Consider the following 19,356-nt stretch of genomic DNA (forward strand, 5'->3'; position numbering starts at 1 on the left):
GGAAATAATGATGGTAGTACAATAGCTTGGGTGATAATGATTACTTGTAAACTTCTTTTGTTAAGGGTGTGGAATCACATGAAATCACTGATGCCACGGCATTGTTCAAATTACATCTCAGTCCTGCCAAAACCTCTACAAGAAAGGAACCACGAGCTGTAAAATGTGCAATAACTGATAACACTGAACACTAATCCTATCACCAACTACATCTAGATAGTGCGTTTCTGGGTTTGTAACTACACATGACTGGTATAGTTTGTGGCTTCAATGTGCAATTCTACAGTTATCCTTCATTAAAAAATAAATAAGTAAGACTTGAAATGAAGGGTTTTAAGGATTCTCTGGTGAAGCCAGCAGCACCCTGCCTGCTCAGCACGGGCCTTGGGCAAGGAGCAGCTCTGCAGCAGCTGCGTGGCCCCTGCGCTGTTGGAAGCTGATCCATGGCCTCAGCGCTGGAAGACCACTAAGGGATTTGGGGAGCGAATTTAATCTGAAAGCAAATCGAGACTGGTCTTTATTTTTTATTTTATTTTATTTTGGTTTGGTTTTCCCCAGCCGTAACGGCTAGCCCCAGCAGGAGGCCTCAGAGAGGGGCGGGCACGGCCACCGCTGAGGGGCCGCAGCCTCCGGCTCGGGGAGCCACCGGCTCTCCCGACGAGCCGCCGCCATCTCCCATCGCGGGGCCGCCATCTCGGCCAAGAGCCACCGCCTCCTCGCCTCTCCCCTCCTCTCTGCTCGTCCCGTCCCCTCCCTCCCTGCCTGCCGCTAACGGCCGCGGCGCCGCCATCTCGTCCCGTCCCGTCCCGCCCCTCCCCGGCCTCCCGAGCCCCGCCCGGTGCGCGCCCACCCCCGCGGCGCCGCCGCAGCCCCCGCGCCCATATAGGCTGCCCCGCCGCGCTCGCCGCGCCGCCGCCTCCTCCTCCAGGCATGGCACAGGGCTCTACCTCACTATGGCAGCAGCAGCAGCGCGGCACAGCACCCTGGACTTCATGCTCGGCGCCACAGGTACCCGTGCGGGCTCCGAGGGGGCACCTTCCCGCACGCCTCGCTCCCACCCCCCCCTCCCAGCCCCGGTGCCCCCGCTTCTCCCCCACCCGCCCGCCCGCCGCCATCACCGCCCCCGGGCTGCCTACGCGCCGCGGCCTCCCCCGGGCCCGCTCCCGCCTCGGGCAGGGCCCCCCCGGCCGCGGGGGTGTCGCTCGGGGCGGAGATGGGGGGCTGAGGGTGGCGGTGGAGCCCTGCATCTGTGGGAAGGGGGTGGGAGAAAGGTACGGAGGGGGTGTGGGGGGGGAGGTTGGAGCTTAATCCCGCAGCAGAGGCGTGAGGGGAGTCGTTGGAAACGAAAGGCAGCGTCGCGCTCGGCTGGCCGGCTGTAGGGGGCACGGTGGAGCCAGGAGGAAGCCACCACGTTTCTCGGCAGGCAAAATGGGTGAAAAAAAGGCCTCCTAGGCCGGGGGGAGCCCTGCTGGGGGCCCAGCGCCGTGGTGAGACCCTCCCCCTCCGGCCACTTGCTGCCTGGTGTCCCCCACCCCACCCCCGCAACGCTTCCATTTATTGTGTGTTTTTTGTTTGTTGTTTTTGTTTTTGTTTTCTTTTTTTTTTTGCAGGGAGGTAGGAGCGAAGGCAGCTCTCCACATCTACAAAGGAAATCTGTCGATAGGTTGAGTGGGGAGAGGGGTTTCTCTGCCCCCAGGGCTTTGTGGCGCACTGTGCCCTCCGTGGTGTGAGGCTGAGAGCAGAGAGGGGGGAAGATGTGAACGGCGCGGTTCTCAAAGCAGTTCGCTTTAGAATATGCAAATGTGCTTCAAGGTGAAAGTCTTCTAAGTGGTTTTATGGTGAGGTCTTGCAGTGCAGCTTAGTCACTCATGGTAAGCAGGCACCAAGCATGCTGTACATAGTCCTGCCATTTTCTGTAGAATCATTAATGTTGGAGAAGACCTTCAAGATCACTTGGTCCAACCATCCCCCTACCACCAATGTCACCCACTAAACCATGTCCCTAAGCACCACGTCCAACAGTATGAACAGAACCAAGAAGCTAAGCCAGTCTAAAATACAGTTTTGTGGACCCTCCTGTTCCTCCCCAGCCCCAACGCAGTGATCTCTTTGCCTGCTTGGTGCACAGAGCTCTCATGCATTGCAGTGCTGGCATCTGCAGAGGAGTCAGAGATGTCAGGGGAAGGGGTAGGACTAGGTGTACTGAAAACAAAGCAGCGTTGTTTTAACTGCTATGTGGTATTTAAAACTATACTATTAATCAGAGACTGTGATAATGATCTTAAACACTTCTTACTCCATTTTCTTTTGAAGACAATGCTTGCATCTTTCACCAGTTAGGATGGATGCATCTAAATGGTGGTGGGAACCTACTGCAGAAGTGTTGCTGTGCAGACCAGAGGAGGAAGAAGCTTTTTCTCCTTGTGTTTCAGCACAATAGACATTTGCAGTGAGAGGCAAAGAACTTTTCAGAGCCCATGACAGCTCTGAAGTTGGCTGTAGTGTATTTTTTGTGTGGCATTTTCCTGTTGTCTGATGCTTGTGGCCAAGTCATAAAGAGTTGTCTGTAGAGAAAGAATGGTGAATGTAAACTTGTGTTAAAGGACTTAAATTCTAATGCAAAATCATGGAACATCAACTTTTTTTTCTAACTCAGTAAAACTTCTGAATGTTCTGACATGGCTCACTATAATTAAATGTGTGGTTTTGAACCCTCTATTATCTTGTGAGGATAATATTACCACTACCTCTCAGCTGCAGCTGTAGCATCTTTGTATTCTAGAAAAATGCATAATCTGTTAACTTCTTGGTTGATGCACAGTCTTTATTCCTTGAGATACTACCTGCCCTCAGTTCTTGACAAGTTATTTTTGGTAGGTTCTAATACAGCTGTTGACTCCTAGCTCGTGGAAAAGCAAGACTAGCCTCTGAGAGCAAGTATTTTTCAATAGTTCATTCATGTTCCATTGTAATGCATCTTGCAGTAAGTATATGTGGTCATGGTGTCTTTTCTTCAAGTAATAACCTGCATGTCATTGAACAGTTTGGGTTGGAAGGGACCTCAAAGATGACCCAGTTCCAGCCTGTCTGGCATGGGCAGGGATGCCACCCACTAGATCAGATTGCCTGGAGCTCACCCAGCCTGGCCTTGAACATCTCCAGGGGTTGGGCATCCACTGCTTCTCTGTGCCTGGTTACAGACACAAAAGCCATATAAGCCTGTGCCAGGTTATAGACAAGAGTTATGTATGATAGTTGAAGTCATTTGAATATAATGTTTTGAGTATTTGATTAACACCTAATATAATATCTATCCAGTATTTTCCTATTCCTGAAAGCAAGAAGGCCTGCTGGTATCAGGATTGAACATGACTGTGAAGTATGGGATAGTCTTTCTGAGATGTTAACACTTTCTAGGAATCTCTCCTTATTAATCCTTTTGCATGTAACTTGTTTTAATCCTCAATCTTTTGAGGGTCATGAGGGAGACTAGTTGGATATCAGTGAAAGGATCTGGAGGGGATGCAGCTCTGTAGGATCTCAGGTAGGATTTGATTGCACTTTAATACTTGCGCAGCTATTAGCTAGCAACTGCTTATGCTGCAGATTGGTGTGTGTTCTGATGGGTGATCCCTACAGGCTTATTTGTTATGTGCCAAAAACCTTCAATGGCAGCCCTGTTGTCTTTAGGCAGTTCAGTTTGCTCAGCATATGGGACTGTGGTCCATGTGCAGTTCATTCTTCAGAATAAAAGTGTGTACCCAACAAGTCCCTTGAGAATGAATAATTGGAATACTAGGCTTTTTTTTTTAATGTTTGGTGTCATCACTTCTGTGAGGTTGGTAGTTGTTAGATGTATTGAGTGATGCCAGTAATGGAAACTTGGCTGTAGAAGTTAAAAAGGAGAAAGTGGGATTTCTGTTTGTGTTGGCTTCAGGTTGAGGGGTGGTAGGGAGAATGAGGAAAAACACTGCCTTGGGGATAGGGTTGCTTGAATGAAAGCATGTACCTCAATCCCCTGAAAGGTTAAAACAGCTAGTTATTAGTAATGTGCTACAAAATCTACTAATTAGAAGAGAGACTGTATTGACTGTCTTCATAATTATACCTTGTCTAACAATGCATCTTCATGTCAAAAAAAAGTGTTGGGTATAAATAGGACTGAATCTTTGTCAGCAGGCTAACACAACCTGACTTTATGGTAGTCTCCTCAAGCTCATTAAACTGCGGGGCTTGATCTGCTGGGCAGAAGTATCTTGTTTATTTGTGGCTCCCTGAGCAGATACACAGACAACTTCAGCAGGCAGACAGCGTAGTGTTCCTTATCCTGAAATGCATGAAGACTGTTCTAACAAAACCCTCCTTTATGAAAAAGGACACTGTTCATTCACCTTCCTTAATCGGGGCAGAGAAGGCTTTAGTCATTCCTTTTACTTCTGGGCTAATGACATTCTTATTAATTGGTTGGTTCATCAGAAATAAGGAATTTGGGACTCGAGTTACTTAGTTTAATGGCTTCATTATGAAAGTATGTAATGCTTGAGGTCTTACACCTTTACTGAATCGAGTTTAGATTACTGCGTAATGTAAATCTGCTCATACATGGGAGTGTTTTCATCCATGCATGAAGGTGTCATAGAAGCTTAGTTTTCTGTGCTGTTGAATATAGAGGTCTTTAATGTTTTTCAAGATCCTCTAATGAGAGGGAAAGATATATGGAGACTCCATTCAGACTTGTTCTTTGTTACTTGCATTGGGAAGGTGCTTTGAAAAGGTAAGAACTTGCTGGAAAACTAGCTTTAAGTGTTTTACATTTTACTGTTTGGGATTATTGCTTGGGGCACAGGGGATTGTACAGTTCCTTGTACAGCTGCATGAACAGATGTGCTAGCAAGACTGAGGGCAGGGTGTAGGTGAGTGAGCTGTTGAGGGGAGAGCAGAGGTTACTTGAGTCGATGCAGTTAATGAAAGAAACCAGCGAAACTGTTGTGTGGGTTTGCTCACGCTGGGAGTTCCAGGGCTGTAGCGCAGGCAAGGCTACGCTTGGGCTTCTGAGAAAAGGAGAAAGTGGACATATGCGTGTATGTGTTCTGTTTTTCTTCAAATTAGTGTTTTTTATGGAGATGGAAAGAAGAGGATATGACCTGCAGGCTGAGCCTCCTTTTTAGGTCTTCTGCCTGTCCATGGGGTCCATTGCTTAATTCTGAAAGTGTATGTTGAGAAGAAATCCCTGAGGTGTAAGCCTGTCATCAGCAGGAATGCATTTAAATAATACTAATAAAGGCTAATAGCTGCAGCAGTTCACATCCACTAATATTTTAGATCTGGGTGATACATTAAGAGGTGAATTATATTAACTAACAGCTTTCTTGTGGCACCTGAACTGGCACCATGGATATTGGATTTGACTTGCAAATTTTTTTCTTTGATTAGTGTTTTGCTCTGTAATTGTACTTACTGAAGATGAGCTTCATTTACAAAAAGGGTGGGTTGTGTGTGTTTTATTTTTGAGGCACTTTTTTAAAGCAGAGGCACTAACTGCTTTACAAATTAATTAAAATATATGAAGCTGTCCTGGCTGAAACATCTATTACAGTGTAAGAAGGTGCTGTTAACTGTGCTGGTAATGCTACATCTTAGACTTCTGGCCCATTTTTTTTTTAAGCATAAAGAAATGCCATCAGGTGAAGCCTGAATATATATGGTCTAGGGGGTGTAAAGATTCAACAGTCCTCACATTCATTTTTTACAGCTGTTTGAATATACTGCTTTATGTACTCCAGTATTTAACATCCTTAATTGTATAAAAGTAATTGGTAATATTGTCCTGAAAAAGTCCAGTTTATAAGATGCTTCAAGTAACTACAAAACATTCTTTCAGTCATTTCAGCAGGTGACAATATTGTTTAAAATGTGAACAGTCTTTCAACACCAGTTGATGGACTTGAGTTTACACATGACTGGGAGAGACAAATGAAGCTAGCAGAGCTGAGGTGTTGAAACCACATTTGTTGATGTTAAGGTTCAAGCCATGTGTCAGATGCAGGAAGCTTTCTGAGCATGTAAATATGCTGTGTGCAAAGGTGGTGAGCCAGATGTAATGTGTGAGAATGTTTGCAAATGCCTTTTGGTTTCTGTCTTCAGGTACTGCTTGTCACTGAAGATCTGTTGGGATACAGCATTACAGGAAGTTTAATGAAATGCAGCTTTCCCATGCAAAACTAAGCTTGAGCAAGCAGCCAGCCTTGGGAGAGGCTAGGTTGTGAGTCCTAAACATTTAAAAGATGAAAGATGCTTCCTATGTGTTGACCAGAGCAGTGTGACAAATATTTCATGTAATGGATTTTGTATATTTCAAGGCTGTTGGTATGCAAAGGCTTCATCTGTATTGAAAAATAGTGAATTTATACAAAGTGGAAAAACTTCTAATACAATTAGAGTGAAATAATAGTGTAGGGGAAACTAAACAGAGCAGTGTGACTTTTCAGAATGTCAGATGCTGCTTGTAATTTCTTTTCTAGAGCTACTATAGACTTTTAGATGAACTGTTCAGTGTTGTTCCAGAAGATTAGTAATTAAAAAGTTACCAGTTAGATGTAATTAGATTCCAGGTACAGCAAAACCACTCTTAAAGTGTACATTTATCTGAAAAATGAGGAAAGTTACTTGTCAATGTCTGAGTGAATTGAAGAGACTGTTTTTAGTATTCTTTAAATCTGCATGTGATCACTGTGTACCTGCCGAAGGTAGAGTGACCCAGCAGTTCTTTGCTGCTTTTATCCTCCCGTTTTTTATCTCTCTGGGGAGGCTGTGCTCAAATAGCTTTTGCTTTGGAGTTGTCCAGTCTGCCAGAATTTGGTGTCTTAAACTTTTTCCCCTAGTGGAATGTTCCTGTAGGACTCACCCTGCTGAACTGAAAGACGTTCCTCTAATAGCTGTCTCAAAATGTTCCCTCAAATGCTCCTAGCAGCAGTGAAGACTAGGAGCTTGCCAAAATCAAGTGAGGGGAAAAAAGACATCAGTATGTTCACTGTAGTGGTCTCTTTTTAAAATTCATCACTACATTGTTCTGTGGGAGCCATCAGAAGTGAGCTCTTGGATGTTGATGAATCTACAAGCAGTGAGAAAGCCAGGAAAAGTTTGTAATGCTTGATTTGCTGACTAACTCTTTCCTCAGTTGTGTCAGATGATAATCAAATGCTTATGCAAATATAATCAAGGTAGGGTCTGGAAGGTGGTGATTCTTTGTCTTCATTCTTCCCCTCAAGTAGTTCTGGTTTCGGACATTATGCAAGTGTGTTAACCTTGAATTTCCTGGCTCTGTTGTAGGCAGCCATTGTTAGAGTGAAAGGTTTCTTTTCCTTTCTTTGGTATTTTACCAATGGTGACTGCGAAGACTGGTCTTTCTTGCAGACCAGTGTTTGTGGTGTTCGATTGCTTATTTTCCACTGGTATACCTTTTTAAGGAGACTTGTGGAGAGTGGATACTTTCTCCTAGAGAACTCCACAGGAACATGCCATCATGCAGAGGCTGCGTGTACATGGTGGTCTTCTAAGCTCTAGCTGGTATTCATCAGGTGAGCAAGTGCATAGAGATTTTGGGGGACAAAATTGTGGAGACCAGCAAAATACAGCTAGTAAATGTTTTTAACAAGGCTGAGCTGCTTTGCTCAAGTGACCTGTTTTAAGCCTTCTCTGAGTCAGTCTGCAAGATCTAATCTCTGTTCAAGTGTGTGGCTGCATTTGTAACAATCCCCAAGATACTTACATCCTCAGCTGGTCAGTAGGATTCATCTCACCCTACCACTGTGTGATCTTAAAAAGCAAAATCGCCTGCAGCAAGGCTCTGATCTTCTCTGAAAAGCCAAAAATATATTAATTGAGAAGTGCCTCTGGGCTGACTGGGTAGTGGTGGTGGGGAAATTAATATGTGGCACATGCTTATAAAAATTCATTAATAAGCACTTTTATGTCCACACCTAAAATTAGTTTTCAAGTGTGAGTAAGCTCTAAATTGATATCAAGTGTTTTCTTCCTGTTCTTTTCTGCAGTGACTAAATCTGTGCTTGAAAAGGCTTGGTAGTGCAGCTAATAACTTCATGTGTGCTAGGTGCTTGCTTTATTTAAGTAAGAGAACAAACTTAGACACTAAGCCAATACAAGCATTAACTATCTTTAAATTAAAGCGTTCTTTCATTGCTGTGATTGGATTCTTGCACACCACACAAGCAGTTCGTCTGTGGAACTCCCTCCTCCCCCTCTGAGATCACTGCTCTGAGATCACTGCAACTCTGTAGTGTATTTGGACTTCTAAAACTTTAGGTTAATTTAATTGAGATTAAAATATGCTTATATTCAGTTCTAAAACTGCAACAAATCATTACTAAGTTTGTCTTAATAGAAAAATGGTGTGCACTGTATAGGCAATTCTGGCTGCTTTGTAATAAAGATGCCTGTACCTATGAGAAGTTAACTTTATTTTGATGCTTGACTTTGCAGTTTGGCTCACCTGAAGGCTTGCTGTCCTGGTAAGAAGGGGGAGGGAGTAAAGCAGAAAAGTATATTTCATGCAATGAGTGTGCTCTTCAATGTTTCTTGGTCTCTTCATTCTGCCCCTTTACTTTGGTGTTCTCTCTATTGAGAAGATGTAAAAAGACTTCTGTAGGGTAGTGGTGTATCCCCTATCTAGATTGTACGCGTCTAGTGTATTCTAAAAGCACTAAACAACATAATTACTAACACCAAATCATAAAATAGATATAGAATGGCCGTTTCTACCTGAAATATGATATTCACTTGGAGTGACAAAAAATAATTGTATATTAGGATCCTTTTTTACTTTAATGGTGCTCTGCTGCTGGTGCAGGTTTACTATGCAGCAGAGGTCCTGTTATAGTAAAAATCTCCTTGATGGAAGGATTACTGTTCCTGGGAAAGCATTTGTAACAGATCTTGCATGATGAGGAATAAACAGTGCAATCTTGTTAGCATTCCTTATTTCCTCATTTAAACGATGCGTTTGAAATTTCATGGGAGTTTGAGGTAAAGGGTGGGAGTGCTGTGATACATAGTCCAATAAATCTTGTGTTCTGCTCTCACTAATTAAACTGTCATGGTGTTTTGTGTTTGAATGTACTGAAAAAATTATTGTCCTTCAAAATCTGTCCTTCTAGCAGAGTTTTACTACTTCTCAAAAAATTTGCCTTTTTAAGAACTCGGTGGAAATTAAATATTGACTCTCAAGTGCTACCACTGAAAGCATTCTGCCTTTTCACTTCTTGATTGAGGAGCCAACATACCATTCTTAGTGTTGAATTTCAAATGATTAAGATAAACAATTGTGAAAGCGTTATAAACATAAGTGCCAAGATAGTGACTGTAAGGTCCATTTTGCAAGGTATGTGTTTACTAGTGTTACTTTAAGATATGATGTTACTGTTATTCTGCAATTTGGTAATAGGTCATCCAATTAATACTGGATTAATTTTAATCCAGCCTACTAACATTGTCATCCAATAACTGAGATTTTATGCACCTGTGAAGCACAGACTTCAGGCTTAAGCCTTAGTGATGTCCAAATGTATTTCTGAGACTGAGGCTACAGAAGCCTTCAGGAACTTAATATTCACAAAAAAAAAACACACTGGGATATTTAATACAGAAGATCACTTTTAGTTTTATATGTATAGTTGATTAAATTTTGTGTTATCCTAATACAAGATTCTTTGAATAGAAAACTGAAGGAGTGATTTTTGTAACTTTGCTGTTATTGAAGTGGCTGGAGCTCGTAGACCTGTTTTTGCTGAAATCTTAAAGACTTCTTGGAGTATCACCTTAAAGGAGGTTAGAAAAAGAGTTTTAAAAAAAAAAAGGAAAATCAAACCACTACTTACAAGATTTCAAAAGGGAGGGTGGGAAAAGATGTTATTGACCTTTGAATAACAGAAGGTCAACAGGCTGCATCTCTGGCAATGATGCTTCTGTTTCTATATACACATGCACTTTGCACTGCTTGCAGAAGTCAACAAACAGATGTTCATGATCACTGTACTGTTGCTTCTGACTGAATTCTTGCTGAACGTGACTTTTTTTTTTTTCTTAAATCACTATGAGGTTAGTTGAACACTGGAACAGGTTTCCCATGGAGGCAGTGGAGTCTCAGTCTGTAGAGAGAGCCCAAACATGGCTGGTGTGGCCCTGAGCAACTTGCTGCAATGGACCCTACTTTGAGCAGGGGCCTGGGTGAGGTGATCATCAGCAGTACCTTCCTTCCAACCCCTGCCATTCTCTGTGCCCCAGTGGGGGGCTGTTTTGTTGTTCTTCTTGTGCAAAACTCAGATCTTCTGTAAAATGTACTTACTCACTTTTCCCTGTCCCTTCTTCTTACAGCAGCATCATCTCTTAAATATGTTGAGTCTGGCGCGTGAGATGACGCCAATATTAGTGTGAAGGAAGGTAGAAATGAGAGAGGATGGGAGTTCCCTGTTTGGTGGCAGTGTAGTTTTAGATTGTTGCCAGTCAACAGAGGGAAAACATTTTGGGTTGAGTCCCTAACCAACTGGATGCTTCGGGGAAAAGGTGGTTAGTAGCTCTGGGATGTATGTGGGGAGGAGGGAAGGAGCAGGGTTGCTTTTTAACTTGTATAGAACAGTCTTAAAACTTAGTACTGTGAGACATGCTTGTTGCTAAAGCAGGTTGCTTTTTGTAAGTATCTGTTAACATGTCAAGCAAAAGCTAGCTTCTTTGACCTGGGGGTTCATGAAAACTGTCTTTAGCGGGTTCTTTGGAGGGGGTCCTTTTACTTAAATGTGAGGGGTGGGTTTATTTCTGCCTTTTGGGAGTCAAAAGGACCAATTTAGGCAACGGTTGTTCTGAACTCTTAGCTAAGCCTGTGATGTTTGTGTGTGAATCTCTCTGGGTAGCATATTTCAAGCATTAGTGTGCTCTGCACTTGTGTTTCCATGCACGAAGATGCTTTTAACCAGGATGAAAGGAGTATGGCTTTTAATTAAACTTGAAAACGTTAAAAAAAAAAAAAAAAAAAAATTGCCTTGTAGGGGTTGGTGACTAAGTGCTAACTAGTTTTCTGCAAACTATTACGTACTGCTGTATATTCTCATGCTGAGGGTGGAGGAGTTCCAGTAGGGTGAGGATGAGAAATAAGGGAAGGGTTGGCACTCCAACTGTAATTTTTCTTTACTTTTTTTTTTTAGTATCTTAAAAAAAAAAAAAAACACTAAAACCTCTGAAATATCGGCACTGGAGCCTAAAGTTTCTCATGAGTTTTGGATTTCAAAAAAGCTTCAGACTTGCCCAGCACAATGACTTGAAATAGTGAATTTACATGGCTCTGGACAGAAACAAGGTGCCAGTCATTGAGGCTGCTCTTCTGCTCTCAGCGTATTCACACATTTTGTATGTGTGCTAACTCCTAATGAATTCTTAATGAAGTACTTCATTTCATTTGATTTCTCTTCACCTTTCTCTATTAAAAGTGTAGCTACCAAGGGAAAAATGAAGTGCCAAGGCATATATAAGTGCTTTAATGCATCCTACTCTTCTGGTTGTGTTACATTCTTGCTAGAGGAAAGGGCTTAAAATCAGGGTTAGAAAAATTTGAAGCTGGAAATGGGGTGAATGTTCTCAAATAAGATCTAATCTGTTCCCATAACTTAAAGATTTTGTAAATACTTTGGTATGAGGATGTCTTAAACCAGAATATTTTTAGAGATAGTCTGGTCCAATAACGTTACTGAGATCACCATTGGAGTATCTGGATGAAACTGGTTGGTGTTAATGCATGAGGCCAGTCAGGAACTGTGGACTTTGAGCTGCCCTCGTGTTGACAGATGGCTATCAGTTAATGGCTTTTTGGCTGCTAAAACTCCAGAGGAATGTCTGCAACTGTTCCGAAGCATCTCTCTTCTTGGAGTTCACTGGGTTGCCAAGACTGCGTGGCTTGAACTGACTGGTCACTAGCTGTTTTGAGAAATATGTATATCAAGTCTTCTGCGCAATGTTCTTGTTTCTGCTCCCTGGAGTTAAAACTCTGGGCCTTTTCATTGCTTCTGGCAAGTACCAAATACTTAATATTTCACACTTGGTAACTTGTTTGTTTTCCCAGCCTTTCAGAAAGCAAACAAAACAACTAAAACCATCTGACAACCTACTTGAATTAATGTTTTGGTGTAGATTCAAATATATTCTGCTGTTTTTATCGCCACTGTCCTTTTCATTTATCAACACTTCACATAGCATATCTGAGCTTGGAGTGAGGTGGTGGCTAGTGGATTTGGGTGAGAGATCTCGAGATTCCCGAAACTTCGTGGTGCCTTCAAGCAACCACTGAAGCCTTAAAAGGAGCCTCCCAACTTGAGAGAACTAATTAGCCCTCCAAGGCAAACCTTGTGTGGTATAACCAAAAGGAGACCTGATGAAAGTACGCATTGTTATTTTAATTTCCTGAAACTAATCGCATAATAGAAAGAGTGCAGTCAATCTTTTGCCTGGCTGCTTAGCAAAGAAATCTGTTGCAGAGTGATGAGCGATCAGCTAGTTCAGGGATTGGTATCTTCATGGAGCAGAAAAGTATCTGTGACTTATCCTACTGTCTCTGCCAAGGCGCACCCAACAGCAATCGCTGATGCTGTTGAAAGCTGGTAGGTTAAATGTGATATGAACACTTCGGTTCTTCCAGGGAATTGCTTTTCCATCTTTTCTTCAATGCCTTCCAGGAGCTGCAGAAATAAAGTGGTTTGGGAGTTAGTTGCATACCAATTCAGAGTGGGTTTCACACTGATTTACTGGTCTGGAAGGGTATGACATATTGTCAGCATTATTGTCCAACAGCATTACTTTGGTAGTGACATAAGAACTGAGGGAAGAGCATGGGTTTCTCAAAAGATGACGCAGAAAATAAAGGAGTAGTGAAAGGAAGCAAATAACAAGCAAGGAGAGGGGACCACATGTCTAAAGTGCCAAAAAGTTTTTGTGAATATATTAGCCTTGGGGCAGCTGCTCCTGTCTTTCTCAAAATAAGGGGGCTGATGAGTGCTGGAAGCTGAAAGTTTGAAGTTGGGTTGCACAAGTACAAAAACTTGCTGGCACAAATAATGTGGATTTTACAGCAGCGTAGGGAAGAAAAACGTTCATATTGATAGTGGGCCTTGTGGGTGTTCTGTCCATGAGGGTCAAAATCATCCTCAGTGCTTCCTACTGAGGAAAAGGTGCTGCAGAGTGGCAGCAGTTGAATTATTCACAGCTGTTGAACAGAAATCATTTTTATTCTAATGAACAATAAATCACAACATTACAATGTAGAGAGTTAATGAGTGAGATGTAGAAGATGGGAGTTAAATACCTTGGAATGTGAAGTTAGGTAATGTCAGCAGTAAGAAGCAGGGCCTTTCCCCAATTAATAAATGTTCTTCCCAAGATTCTGGGGAACTGGCTTGCTCTTCTCTTTGTGTAGAGAGAACACTAAAAGAAATGCTTTTTTTCGCCCTGCTTCAGTCTTTCTGGGAGAGAGGGATAATTGCAGGCTTCACAAATGGGTAAACATATGCTTCAAGTTATCAAACTGAGTTTAGTTGACTGGAGTTGTATGCTTATGCTAGATGAGAAACTTTACATGACTTGATATGTTTTCATTCTTTTGCTTGAAGGTTGTACAAATCAGAAACAGCTTGGAAGCTATTGCTGATTGTGTCTGCAGGCTATGCTTACTGATTTTCAGGGTATATGCATTTGGGAGCAGGGAATAAAACAATGATTACCATAGAATAGCTCTTGAATAGATGGGTGGGGGGAAATAATGTGTCATGACTGGAAGCATTTAGTTATAAACTGCATCCAAGTGGCTGTGCCAGGTGACTTTTGCGAGTGGTTCTAGATCCTTACCAAATTGCATGACTAATAGCCTAGTCTTGTATGTATGTGAAACAGAAATGATTATACTTGCCTCATCTTACAGCTTAATAGCGTGCTGGTGTGAGTGTCTTGCTAGTTTTGTTCTGATTCTGGAAGGTGCAGCTTTACCAGAATAGTTGATTAACTCGTAGTCAATTCCCATATCAACTGACAAGTCTTATGACTTGTTCTTGGGATGCTTGTTTGAATGGAGCTTAAAATTTTCTTCCACGTAATCTTTATTACGACTAAAATTGTGCATGCTAAACTTGACACTTGTGAAGTCAGTGTGTTCTGACTGAAGTATCTGCATGGACAGAGTATCAGCTTGCTTTTGGAGATTTCTTTGGTTATTTCCAGTTGGATTTTTGTGCGCTTCTAGGCAAGAGTACTTTTCCATAGCATTGTGAAGACTTCATCTGGGAGTCTGTTTTGTCCTAGGTGTTAGAAAAAGGACTTTCCTTCCTGGGCTCCTGCTGACTCACAAACCCAATCCCTGCAATTGGTTATTAAGTTGAAGGCTGGTGTATGCTGAAGTAGGTGTTGTTGAAATGGCAGGATGAACTTTGTTCTCCTTTGTTCTGTAGCTTTTCTAAGTCACTGGTGGAAGCTAAATTAACTTTCAAAGAAATGATCCCAGAAACACTTAAATTTAGCAGGCATTTAATATCCAGTAAATTCTGGAATTTCATGTCTTACTGATCCTACTGTTGCCACACTAAAATGCATTAAGAGTCTTCTGGGCCATTTTCACAGGAAAGAAATTTTACGCTTTGTGTGTCAAGGTGGAGACAAAAGCATCTTTGCTTCCATGTTACTGTGTACTAGCAGTTACTTTTAATAATACTTTGTGATGAGATTCAGCTGTGTATTGTATTGAGAACTCTTGACTTTGCTCTTCACTTGGAAATGAGTCTTCAATAGACAAAGATGGAAGGGAAAATGACCACTGTCTGGGCAGGGCAACTTGCCCTGTCTAGTTTTCAGTGCTTTAAGCCAAGGAAATTACCAAGCATCTTCTCAGTGTTGGGGTTTATTTGTGGGAATGTTGTTTATTTTTGGTTTTGGGGTGTGTATGTGTTTTTTTTCTTCATAACAAAAGTAATTACATGAATAAGGCCTGGCTTGGATTGTGGTAAAGTTGGTGACCAATAACAGACATAGTAAAAATACTCATTACATCAGTTGTAGACCAATTGTAGATCTCTCTGCTCAGAGACAAAGACTGATTTAAAAATCTTGTTGGAATCTTCATGAACTGGAAAATAACTTCATGGGTTATGGAGGTGGGGAGGCACAGGGGTTGAAAGGTACATCATTTTTTTTTTGTTTTTTTTTTCCCCCACCTTGCATGAGATCAACTGTAAACTTGAAAGCTGTTCTTCATACAACTGGAAGAAATACTCCAGGCTGCCAGCGAAAAGATGGTTCCTTTTAAAAAAAAAAAAAAAAAATGTGGAAAATCTTCATTGACTTTTTTTCTATCTTGCAGCTGATTGCAATGCCGTTCTTAAAGCTCTACAGCCCGTTTTTCAGGAGCAGGGAATGACAGAAACAGTTCATAACTGGGAAGATCATGGTTATTTAGCAACCTACATCCAAAAAAATGGCAGGTGAGTGGATTTTACTCCCTATAAACTTCCTATCTATCCTCCTTACAAATATTTTTCTCCCTATATTATATCATGTTGCAGGGTTCTGGCAAGGCAAACTGTTTTTACCATCTTTGTGTATGAAGTGACTACAATAAAGCAGAGTACTGCTGAGAAACAAGATGACATAGGCAAGAGATACTGCTGTCAGAGCAGTTGAATTGGTCCAACCCCCTACCCAAGCAGGGGCACACTGAGCAGGCTGCCCAGTGCTATGCCCAGGTGGCTTCTTAGTCTTTCCAAAGAGGGAACCTCCACAACCTAGAACATCACCAGCCTCTCTGGGCAGCCTGTCCTTGTTTGGTGACCTGTACAGTCAAGTGCTTCCTGATTTGCAGAGGTAACTTCTTGTGCTTCAGCTTGTGCCCATTGCCTCTAGTGACTCTGGCACAAGGTACCACTGAAAAGTGCCTGGCTCCATCCTCTTTGTACTCTCCCTCCATGTATTTATAGACATTGAGTTTCCTTCTGTCCCCTGAGCCTCCTTGTCTCCAGGCTGAACAGTCCCAGTCCTCTCAGCTTCTCCTCACAGGTACTTCAGTCTCTTCTTCATCTTTGTTGCCCTTTGTCATCTGTTGTTGGATTTTTTAGTATGTCCATGTCCCTCTTGTACTGAGTAGTTGAGAAGCGGAAGTAGTACTACAGGTGCATCATCACCAATGCTGAGTAGAGTGGAAAGAGCACTTCTCCTGACCTGTTGGTGATACTTTACCTAATGCAGCTCAGGATACTGTTAGCCTTAGCAGCAAGGGTGCACTGCTGACTCATATTCAGCTTGGTGGCCAGCAGGGCCACCAGGTTCTCTTCTGCAGGGCTGCTTTACAGCTGGGTGGCCCCCAGCGTGTGCTGGTCCCTGTGGTTTTTCCTCCCTGGATGCAGGATTCTGCACTTCTCGTTGAACTTCGTGAGATTGTCAGCCCATGTGTCCAGCCTGTCCAGGTCCTTCTGGATGGCACTGTGGCCCTCTGAGTCAGCCACTCCCCTCAGTTTCATGCTATCTACAAATTTACTGAGGGTGTGCTCTACCCGCATTGTCGAGATTGTTAATGAAGACGTTGAACTCAATGGGACCCAGTATTGACACCCCACCGACCTGTGTGGTGGTACTCTTGTTACTGACACCCTCTGTGGTACTCCACTTGTTACTGGCCTCTAACTAGATGCCTTTAATTGTTCTGCCTTGTCTATAACGTGCTTCACTGTATGTATCACTAATACAAAATGTATATGGGTTCCCCAATGAAAATAATTGTCAGAAAGTTTTAGTTGGGTTTGGTTTGCGTAACGAATGACTGTTACGAGCTTAATGTTAAATTGGGTACAAATGTCAGTTCAAAAGTGTATTTCCTAATGAAGATGCTTAACACTGATTTTTAGAACTTTGAGAGCTTTTTTTCATATAGCACAGGTCTTAGAGGCTTGGCTATTTCCAGATGAGTAATCCAAGAGATCATCTTGAACGTAAGGTATTGCGGTTTGTGAGGCAGCCTCTTCAAAACTGAAGAAGGAAGAACAGCACTGTGCAGAAGAGCTCGTAAGAGGAGATAGCTACTTGAAATGTGAAGTTTTTCTCTAGTGCAATGCTAAATGTAAACTAATAAAGAGTGGTTATTGCTTTCTTTTGGTATATTAAATGCAATCTGGACTATGCTGTATTCTAGACTGTCTCTAGAAGTTACACATTTTAGCTAGTTAACTCATTATTTGTAGGGGTATGAAAGCACCTTTTTCCTATGGTTTGCCAGCCCTATTGAACAAACACTGACTTTCATACAGTAACACATGCAGGAGCACTCTGAGTTTTAGGACCTCAGCAGTTTTGTTTCCTTGAGTCCTGTGGTTTCACTTCCCTCATGGAAATGGTGTATACTTTTTCTATGGCAGCCTCAAACAGACAATTTCTGTTAATGTCATGTGATGCAGTTAGAGTTAACTGAAACAAGGGAGCATGTAAATACAAGCCAGGAGCCTTGACAGGTCAAAAACACAAGCCAATCGACAGTTGCACAAAGGGCAAAATGAATTGGTACAGGTACACATACCAAAGCTTTGATGCTAAGCAAATGGGCTTTGTTTCAATACTAGTGATCTTATGCCTGCTTTTTAATTTGGAAAACTAAAACTATAAGTTTTTTATGCTAATCAAAAACAAAAGAGAAAACAGTGTCTGATACAACTAGTAAGAAATTTAGCATGGGAATAGAGACCTTCCTTCCTTTCAGAACAGAGTACTCCTGGAAATTGAGTTTGTAGTGGAAAAGAAGAACAAAAATTACAAGGAGTAACCATGTCTGAAGTTGCAGTTTTGACATACGCTTTTCTAGTAGGCATGGCAGATATGGCTGGTTAGAAAATTTCCGCAACAAGCTAGCTCACGGATGTATTAGTCAGTGCTGTATGGGAGTTGGGGTTTTGTGAGTATGCATACACAAGCACACTTTCAAACCAGCCGAAGATGTCTGAGCCCCTGCAAGATGCACAGCTGTTATAACAAGCTAGGTACTAATCCGAAGAAAAACAAATGTCTGAGTTGAGATTGTAGATGTTGCTTAGCCATATATTACTATCTGAAGCCTGTGCAGATAACCCCAATAGCCTGTGGGGTGCCCTCTGTCACAGATTGTTGAATTGTAGGCCTGGCTGTTGACAAAACTTTGACAAAGATACTGTGTGTGAACAGCTCTGGAGGGCTGCAGTTGTTGAATGAGTTGGAGCTGATTTAGGGATTAAGCCATGCTTTCCTGTTGTCATTACCAGAGCAACAGCTCCATGTTGTTCTTTGTCTGAAGTAAGCAAAAGTCATGTTTGGCAACTTTACCTGGTCCATTAGCTTAGTGATATACTCTTGGGGAGGGAGAGGGAGGATGAAAACAGAGAGAGCAAGCTAATCAAAAGAAGTTCAACTGAAAATATTTTACTAATCAGGTTGTCAAACACAAGTATGAATGAAATATCCATTCATGCTCCAGAGCTGGGCAGGAAATCTCTCACTTCAGCCAATCAAGTCATTGTCTGCAGTGAATGAATGAGCTTTTCTGTGCTTTGCCAACTCCAGCGAGCAAGTGCTGCATTGGGGAATGGTAGCATGTGCTAGCTACTGTTCTGCGAGCTCTGGGACCTCAGCAGTTTTGTTTTCCTGAGCTGTATGCTTTCAGAATGCTTGTAAAAACTGCATACGCCTTTTTAGGGGCCCCTTAAATAGCCTGCTTTCATTGAGGTGTTGCTCTGCTTCGGACTGGGCAGTTTGTGGTACTTTATATACAGTCATATGGCCTGTTACATCTTAAGGTTTAAAAAATAAAAGCCGAAGTAAGAAGATCATTGAAGCTGATACTGTATTGTGGTAGCCTCACTGCTCGTAAATGAGTACTCTTCTGTGTACGTGTACAGCTATTAGGATTTTTCTCTTTATTGTTCTTCAGTCTTCCTCCTTCACATCTACTGTAATGCTTCCCTGATACCTCTTGTGTCAAGTTCTGCCTAAAAGCTCCTTAAAAACTCACAAAATGGGAAATCTAGAGCCAGTGTTTCTACAGTACAAGATTGTGTTTTCAAAGGCTTTTGACCTCCCATATTTGTGCATCTATCTTAAGCTTCTCTGTTCTGTCTGAATTCTTGTGTAGAGAAATGTAATCCTACTGGCATTCAACTTCACTGTTTGCAGCAGTGCAAGATTTAGTCAGTTGAAGGTGTTGTTTTTTTTTGTCACTGAGATGACGATGTTGAATATGTTAACACTGTGAAGGGAGGGATGAGCATTTTCGCTTTTTTGTTTCCCACCTTGGTGTTTTGCTAA

At 42.2% G+C, this 19,356-nt stretch overlaps 1 protein-coding gene across 1 annotated transcript in view; it reads left to right on the forward strand.

The window, feature by feature from the left end:
* Nucleotides 1-841: 841 nt before the first annotated feature.
* SMS (spermine synthase) overlaps nt 842-19,356 on the forward strand; it is a 44,952-nt gene continuing 26,437 nt past the window's right edge. The window contains exons 1-2 of the mRNA XM_084492521.1: nt 842-1,008; nt 15,401-15,521. Of these exons, the coding sequence (XP_084348647.1) occupies nt 954-1,008; nt 15,401-15,521 (176 nt within the window). The 5' untranslated portion in view covers nt 842-953. The remainder of the gene's footprint in view (nt 1,009-15,400; nt 15,522-19,356) is intronic.

The sequence above is a fragment of the Aythya ferina genome (assembly GCF_964211825.1).
Source record: "Aythya ferina genome assembly, chromosome: 1".
In the NCBI taxonomy this organism is placed as follows: domain Eukaryota; kingdom Metazoa; phylum Chordata; class Aves; order Anseriformes; family Anatidae; genus Aythya; species Aythya ferina.